The following is an 8,930-nucleotide window of genomic DNA, read 5'->3' on the forward strand; positions in this document are numbered from 1 at the left end:
GTGCTACGGCGCATACAGCGGCCACAGCCTGGAACACCTAGGCGAACCCCTTCTCTTTTCGATAAGTGCACTGGGTAACTTGGTTCTTTTATATCATGCGTTACATCAACACACGGCTTTACGTCCCATCCGAAGGACGAACCAATGGTTAAGTGTCTTGCTTAAGAGCATTAATGTGAACTTTTGCTGGAAACAAGTTTCTTTTAAGCAATACTTGTATATGCTAACCAAGTTTTTTTTATGCTTACATGCTTTATGAAATTGTGCCCAGTTTATTGGCAAACAAACCAAGAGGCAAACCATGTTTTACAGGCTGAATCTGCACCAGTATTAGCTGTTTAAACGCACTTTTCTTAAGACGAGGTGATCACCGAGATGTTTTGAAAGTTAGTTGGAGATTTTGTGATAAAAGCAAAAGTTATTTACTTTTTAATTTCTGTATTTAATAAAGCACCATATATGCAATAATATTGACAAGAATGATAGCAATATTATGGTATTAATACATTCCACAGTGGTTTCGAGTTGGATAACTCACTCTTTAAAAAAATAAAACCTTTAACTGAAGCATGCAAAAAGAATCATGAGTTTTGTTTGTTTGTTTTATTGGGTGTCAAATCATTTATACCTAAACACGGGTGGGTTCATTATTGCTGATGAAAAATTGTCTGAAAGTAGAATCTCAATTTTAGAAGGATGTTGAAACTTGCATTTGCCAAAGTTTGGTAACCCCTGTAGTTATAGATTTAAAGGAGCTTCTGTGAAAAGTGTCCTCGGCAATCATAACAAAGAAGTGGGTCAAAGAATAACAATTCTTTTATCTGTGAAAAGATAGCAGTGCATTTTCACCAAGCACACATGGAAAAGTCATACTTGTAAAAATAAAAATAAAACAGATAATAGCTAGGGTAATAGTTAACAAAGCAGGACAGTTCTTTACATAACTGAACAGTCTTCCGAACCCCCGATTATCTACTCCGCGGCAGTAGAATAAAGCAAGACAGTTCTCTAAGAACAAACTCTACCTGGCAAGTAGATACACACATGGTGTTACCGCAAACCAAGCTACAACAAACAAACCAAGCTGACCCATACAAACTCAAGTAAATAAGATTGTGCATGAAAGATAGACTTAAAATTAATTGGACCACATCCCTTTGAAGAAAAAACAATTCTACAGCACCTTGATAAAATGAAAAAGCTTCAAAAGGGTGTGGTAGGAAAGGGGCAGGGAATAGTATAAATTGTACATAATCATTTACACTCTTGACACACCTATGTTTGGACGTCCTCGGTGTATTTGCTTAGTCCTAACCATAAGTCTCACACCTATCGCTAACCCAAGCGAACAAATCACAGGTTTTATTATTCAGAACATCGGGTTGTCAGAACAAGGGTTGTCTGAATATTGGCATGATAGAGCAGTCACCACATAACAGGTACACAAAAACGCTTAAAAGTTCAACTTGGCAAACACTGTTATGATTGATGAGAAAATGTAGACTAATTGTAACTTAACTTTATACAAAACCTTGCCCTATGGTCCAGAAGTCACCTCATTAATCAGACCCACCTGAAATAATCACAATGTCAACATTCAGCAGACTCACTCTTTATCTATAACACCTGGACAGTTCTTGGTTTGAAGTTATTATAAATGCTGAATAATGCTGATTACTGTATCAATCAGTAACTCTCCCTCTAGCCGGAGTGGTACCTACATGTAACTGTTGAGCAGGCGTTTTGGCTGAGAAATCTACATGTATCAGTAGGCTTACTATAGGAAGAATTTTTAGTGAGATTTAGTGTTTTTTTCCCACTTGTAACTTCAACTGACACTTGAAGACGTCAGGCAATCATGCATTTTGGTGTCATTTTAGTGTGTTTGCTTATCACTGTGGTTCCACAACCCACCATGACTGCCAAGTTTACCTGGCGGGAATGGTGGAAGAACACAATAGTGTATCAGATTTACCCACGATCCTTCCAGGATTCCGATGGTGATGGCGTGGGTGATCTGAAAGGTATAACCTCCCGATTGGAGTACTTCAACCAAATCGGAGTCGACACAATCTGGTTGAGTCCGGTCTACACATCCCCCATGGCTGATTTTGGATACGACGTGGCCGACTTTAAGGACATTGATCCAATATTTGGAACTATTGCAGATTTTGATGATCTGATTGACACGGCTCACAACCTGGGACTGAAACTGATGATGGATTTCGTTCCGAATCACTCCAGTGAGGAGCATGAGTGGTTCCTCCGAAGCAAGGAGAATAATGACACAAACAATCCGTACCGAGATTACTACGTGTGGAAAGACCCCAAAATAGGTTGCAATGATCAACCAGAGAAATGTGTCCCAAACAACTGGGTAAGCGTCTTTGGTGGTTCGGTTTGGGAGTGGGAACCGAAGAGGAAGCAATTCTACCTGCATCAGTTCTTAAAGGAGCAACCTGATCTTAATTATAACAATCCTCTAGTGCATCGCGAGATGGAGGAAGTTATTAAGTTCTGGTTTGAGAAGGGCGTTGATGGTCTGCGTGTCGATGCAATCAGGCACATGTACGAAGATAAAGACATGGAGGATGAGCCTATCAATCCGGAGTACACCCCAGTCCCAGGAGAGCGCCCTCAGTATGACAGTTTGATCCATACCAAGACAGCTGACCTTCCTGAGCTTCATGACGTCATCAAAGACTGGCGAGCTATCTTTGAAGATTTTAGCTCCGAGCCAAATTACAGGTTCATGGTAACCGAGTCCTACGACACTCACAGAGCCCTGTTACCGTACTATGGGACTCCAAACCAACCTGAAGCTGATTATCCCTTCAACTTCGGTCTGACTGAACTGACTAATGAAACCTTATCTGGAAAAGAGATTCATAACAAAGTACAGGATTGGATGAAAGATCTCCCTGAGGGTAAATGGCCAAACTGGGTGATTGGGAACCATGATACAGCCCGCATTACGGAGCGCTTAGGAATGAAGTATGCAAGGGCCATGAACATCCTTAACTTGCTCCTTCCTGGTACTCCTACAACCTACTACGGGGAAGAGATTGCAATGGAGGGCATATGGGTTCCTTATAATGAAACACAAGACCCTTATGCTATCAATAATCCTAATCATTGGGAGGAATACACGAGAGACCCAGAACGCTCCCCGATGCAGTGGGATGACACGCCCCACGCTGGTTTCAGCACGACCAACGGCAAAACCTGGCTACCTGTCAACGACAACTACCTTACAGGAGTCAACGTTGCTGACCAGATCATTAACCAAACTTCCCCGCTGGCGCTTTTCAAAACACTCGCCAATCTCAGGAAGACAGAATCCTCCTTTCAGACAAATCATCTCAAGTATGCCATCGTCAACGAGCAAATATTTTCCTTCTTTCGCTTGTCTGGTGACTCTACCCTTCTCTCGTTCTTGGTGATTGTTAACACTGGCGACTCTCCGTCGACTGATGATTACCAAACAGCTTTAATGAATGATGATTTTGTTGTTCATGATTCTGGTGTTATTGAGGTGAGCAGTGGCATGGACAGGAATGGGGCTTCAGTGGAACTCAACAAGATTTCTGTGGCATCAGGGGAGGCCCTCGTTGTCAAGGTACAGGTTAGCTTCGGGAATGAAGCCTCAGTTACAATGCCGCGTATTATTGTAATTGCCATCATGGCAATGATGGGTGTCATCGTCCAAGACATTTAGGACTTTTTTTCCGTTACAAATATAAAGTAATTTTTTAAAAGCAGCTTTTTTTCCCACATGTTGAGGGATATATTTTACAGATTAAGCCTGGTTCATACATGCAATTGCGATACAAATTTGTATCTGGCATACCTCCATACACAAACAAGAAATTCGGAATTCGAGAAGATTTGCCTGAGCGGCCTAGATGGATAGTTGAATTCAATTTTGTCACTTAGACGGTATTTGGGCTAGAATACTGGCCTTGCCTTTTGCTCCTCTTATTTCTTTTCAAAACACAACTTTTGCTTTCCTTTGGATGTGACGTTATAACCCATGAGTAGGTCTTATGTACTAGGATATAGGTACTGCAAAATTGAAGACCATAAAGCAAAATAAAATGATAAATTATCTTGTAAAATATGACAATTATAATACTCCACTTATTCCTTCTTTATATTTTCAATTCACATTTATTACAAATTGAAACATCACATCAAAAAGTACAAAGTTACTTTAGTTTCTCAGAAACAAAACGATGTTTAAAAAATGTAGGATATCTAATCGACAGAAACGTTGATAAGAAAGATTAAAAACAGAGAGGTTCCAAGGGGTTAGTGGGCAAGATTTGAGAAATGCCATGGACAAAATAGTGTACCCCTTCTCCTACCCTGACTTGATTGTGTTCTGAGAATCACAGGAATTCTGTAGCGGATTTTAAGAGAGGGAGGAGAATCCTGTGAAAAGAGTGTTTAAAGGGTCTATGTACTTTTTGTAGAACGAAAAACACAATGTCTACAGATTTACACTAAACTTACACAGTTTAAAGATAATGATAGTATAAAGCTTCCCTGAAAATATTAGTTGCTGAGGAGCTGTAGTTTTTGAGAAATGAGTAAAACAACGTCATGAAAATAATTGTTGTCTCACTGATTATGAGACGAAAATTATTTGAGCTTTTAAAAACGTATTTTCATGACATTGTTTTACTTATTTCTCAAAAACTACAGCACCTCAGCAACTAATATTTTAAGGGAAGCTTTGTATTATCATTATCTTCAAACTGTGTAAGTTTGATGTAAATCTGTGGACATTGTGTTTTGTGTTAGAGAGAGTACCGCAAATCCTTTAAGTATGGGAACATTTGGGAGAGGGGACAGACACCCTCTGTCACACAATGGGCAAGGAATACTTTTCTATGTTATATTGAAGTTGTTTGATTGAATTTCGGCTGATTGAACAAAAAAATTATGCAGCATGCAAGATGAGGTGTACATAACCTTCATGGGTAATCAACTTGGGTAATCAACTAATAAACTTAATCATTTATAATGTATCAACTCATATAAAGTTTGAGTTATTGATGCACAAAGGTCAACGAACAATGCCATTTAAGACAAAACAGTTAGATTCAAACTCTTATTTCCTTTATGACAAAATGACGAGTGGAAGTATTTTGGAGGTTTGACATGGTTGAGAGAAAGAGTAAGGGGTCACTGAAAGTAGTACCTCTTGTTTGAATGGGCATGAAAACCTTAAAAAATGTTTTCTAAATTGAGATTTAAAAATGATTTGGTTTGTGTTTCTCTGAGATTATATTAACAAGTATTACAAGTAATTGTTTTCTTTTAAGTTTAACAGCACTAATTACAATGTGTTTTAACTAATACAGAAAAAACAATGTTTATTTTTAAACTCTGTGTTTATCTTCTAATTGAAAGCTTATAGGTGATGCTTTGCTTTATCTCTGTATCTCATTAAAATAGAAATGAGACATGTATTTGCTTCAAGTCATCATTATTATTTTGTCAAATTTGGTGCATGTTAAAGTCAAATTACCATAAGCAAATGGAGAAAACATTATGATTAGAATTTACGTAGGCAAGATTCTAGGGCCCTAAGAATGCGACAACACAATGGCATGACTTACAAAATCTACATTACACAACAATTCCTTCAAAACACAAGAATGGATTTATAATTACATCAATTTTTATCATAAAAAATAAACACTAAAGTCCATTGTAAATTGCACTTCAACACAAAATGTTTTTTTTTGTAATTGCAAAAAAAGTACATTAAAAATAACTCATACATGTGCAGTACCAGAAGTTAATCTTTGAACAAATGGTGGGTCTGCAATCTCACTACCATGGTCTAATGATAACAAGGGGAGTCAAACGCACTGGTAACCTTTGGTAGTTGTCAAAGACCACCTCTATCTCAAAAACTATGTCACTTCAGACATCAATGTTTTATACTATCAACAGCTCTCAATTGATTTTTACCAAGTAAATTTTTATGCTAACAACTTTGTTGAGAAATAATTTTTCCTGTATTTTTGTTTGTAGTCAATTAATTTCAACCCTCCTTATAACAATTAATTAGCATGTAATCACCCTGGCTAGATTTCATGTTAGGTGGGCACCTTTCAGATGCTTGTCTTCTTGTTCATATCAGGCTTATTTTGATTGCAGCAATTGAAATAAGCAATGGTAAAAAATTATTGGAGAGAGATTGCGATGGAGATACACAAGTGGACACTATTGGTAGTTACCCAAAATCATTATTAGCATAAAACCTAATTTGGTAACAAGTAATGGGGAGAGGTTGATAGTATAAAACATTGTGAGAAACAGCTCCCTCTTGTAACCTAGTTTTCGAGAAAGAAGTAATTTTACACATATTTGATTTTGAGACCTCAGAATTAGATTTTAAGGTCTCGAAATCAAGCATCTGAAAGTACACGTAGTTTTCGAGAAAGAAGTAATTTTCATATTAAGAGAGGCGTGTTGTTGAAATCTTGACTGTTCCATTTCACCTATGGATTACATTCTTCTATATTGTACTCATTCGATGCATCGAACAGTTATATACAACATACTATACAAAGGAACAATGGTTGAAACAATGACTTACATACACTTTAAAGGATTTGGGTACCTTTTCAAAATGTCCACAGATTTACATAAAACTTACAGGGTTTGAAGATAATGATAAGGGAAGGCTTCCCTTCAAATATTACTTACTGATGTGCTGTAGTTTTTGAGAAATGAGTAAAACAATGTCATGAAAATACGTTTGTAAACATGGTAAATGCTTAAAATAATTTTCGTCTCATGAGACGAAAACTATTTTCATGACATTGTATTACTCATTTCCCCAAAACTACTGCACCTCAGCACGTAATATTTTCAGGGAAGCTTTCTACTATCATTATCTTCAAACTGTGTAAATTTGGTGTAAATCTGTGGACATTGTGTTTTTTGTCCTACAAAAGTTACATAGACCCTTTAACATCAATGAGAATGCAGCAGGCACATCCTATAAATTAATATCAATAATAATGATTACTATGAAAATCAAATGAGGTAATTTGAAGCTTATACAAATTCAAACGCCACTTGACCCCTTGCGCCAATTTCTTTTTGCTTTGATGCAACATTAGTGTTCAATGAACGTTACAAACAAAAAGTCGGTACCTTAGCACGCCAAATATTTTGTTTTCCAAAATAGAAGGGTGGGTTTAAAAAAAATGCTTTGAATACACTCTTCAAAAATCTGCTGATCACTGCGGAGGTGATTTGTGTGGTTAACTTATTCGATGGACAAAATGTAAAATTTGTGTCTACCATGTCTACTCAAATTCATAGAAAGACAACAAAAACATGATTATAACTTTCTGTAAAAAAAGTCAAAGGACGGTGGTAAAACGAGAAATTGTTGTGCTTATATTTTTAGGCAAACTGTATAAAGAAAACCGTATTGTATGAAAATTGGTCCGCTGTGGAAATGTAACAATCAATTACTACTATTTAGGACTAGCATGTAAATGTATCAATGCCTCACTTGACTATTAAAGTCTCAATACAAACAAAATGTCAAATACATTTCAATGTAATTTGCCATTTGAATCAAAACGTACAAATGACAGTCAATAGTGGACTATCAAGTTTAAAAATATATCTATATTTATCAATTTGCTAATACTTGTCATGAAATAAACTCCATGTTTCCATTATTCATGTGACCACATTATGTTTGTAAATTACAACAATGAATACCATCATAACAGTCCTAAAGATTACATCAAACCGACAACTAATTATCTGCGATAGAAAATATCGCCAACAACTCATAGCATAAAATGCAAAACCAAAACGAATATTTCAATGTGGGCAAAAATGAATACAAAACATAATAAATATAAATTGCACCTTTGAATAAATCTGTTAAAAAAAATTGTTGTGATAACTAGACTAGCTATAAGTTTACTTTTTAAATTAATCAAAATAATATTACATAATCATATTTTTCTATTAGTCTGAAGCATGTTTAGTTGATTAATACCCTGTCTCTATAAAGTGGTATGTGAAGAACAGTAGGCACATTGTTTTTGTTTATTTCATGCAAATCAGTATACATGTAGGCGTGGCCATGAAGACAACCAAAGGAGGTAAAAAAAAAAGGGCAACTGCCTCCGTGCCCCCGGTCATCATTGCCTTGATGCCCTTTGTAATGTTCCGGTACAAAGTTAACTTTCCCTCACAGAGGTGTCCTTCATTACCTCAAAACTAGCTTGCCCTCTCAACAACAAAACTGGGCTTAGCGTGGTATCTTAGAACATTGTGACGACTGCTTGTTCAAGAGTTGTCAGAATTGTTTGCTTGTCCCATTTAGTTCATGTAACTTTTTCAAACATGCACTTCATGTACATACTATCCTCTTTATTCATAAGCACATGTGAATCTGCAGAGATGTTCGTGTACATACATTTCCATTCATGTACAATGTAGAACTGCCATTATGAACTGCTGCATAAAAAACTCCATAGGGTGTGTACAATCGAGACACAATTAAAACCGTTTGTACTGAACCACAATTTTATGACTACAATTCAGTCACTCTACAGTGCACCAACTTTTTCCTAGCATTGTAACAATGCTTTCAAGTACATTTCTTTGGCGCAGGCTACTGTGGCGATTATTTTACTGTTAGCTTACATGTACAACCTGTTAAAAATTACATTGCAAAGTCCACACAAAAAAACAAAAGATAATAAAGATGATTCTAAGAAGTTACTATAAATAAGTAGGATTTGAAACTTTGCATGGTGCAAATAAGATATAGAAGAGTTTGCGGTAACACCATGTAATAACAATCTCTAAATGAGTTGGGGTGGTTCTGAAAAGAACCGTTGGATTAACTCGACGTTTCGATCAGTATGCTCTGA

General features: G+C 36.5%; 1 protein-coding gene across 1 annotated transcript; it reads left to right on the plus strand.

Annotated features, from left to right (window-relative positions):
• The first annotated feature begins 1,969 nt into the window (after window positions 1-1,969).
• Window positions 1,970-4,520, plus strand: LOC117296354 (neutral and basic amino acid transport protein rBAT-like). Its single transcript, XM_033779238.1, has one exon. It carries the CDS (start codon window positions 2,102-2,104, stop codon window positions 3,716-3,718), a length of 1,617 nt encoding a protein of 538 aa, XP_033635129.1. The 5' UTR covers window positions 1,970-2,101; the 3' UTR covers window positions 3,719-4,520.
• The last annotated feature ends 4,410 nt before the right edge of the window (window positions 4,521-8,930 follow it).

This window comes from Asterias rubens, chromosome 1 (genome assembly GCF_902459465.1).
Source record: "Asterias rubens chromosome 1, eAstRub1.3, whole genome shotgun sequence".
NCBI classification, from domain to species: domain Eukaryota; kingdom Metazoa; phylum Echinodermata; class Asteroidea; order Forcipulatida; family Asteriidae; genus Asterias; species Asterias rubens.

Bases quoted from the DNA above. Each gene is read 5' to 3' on its own strand.
- LOC117296354 (XM_033779238.1), top strand. From the start codon at position 2,102: ATGGCTGATTTTGGATACGACGTGGCCGACTTTAAGGACATTGATCCA.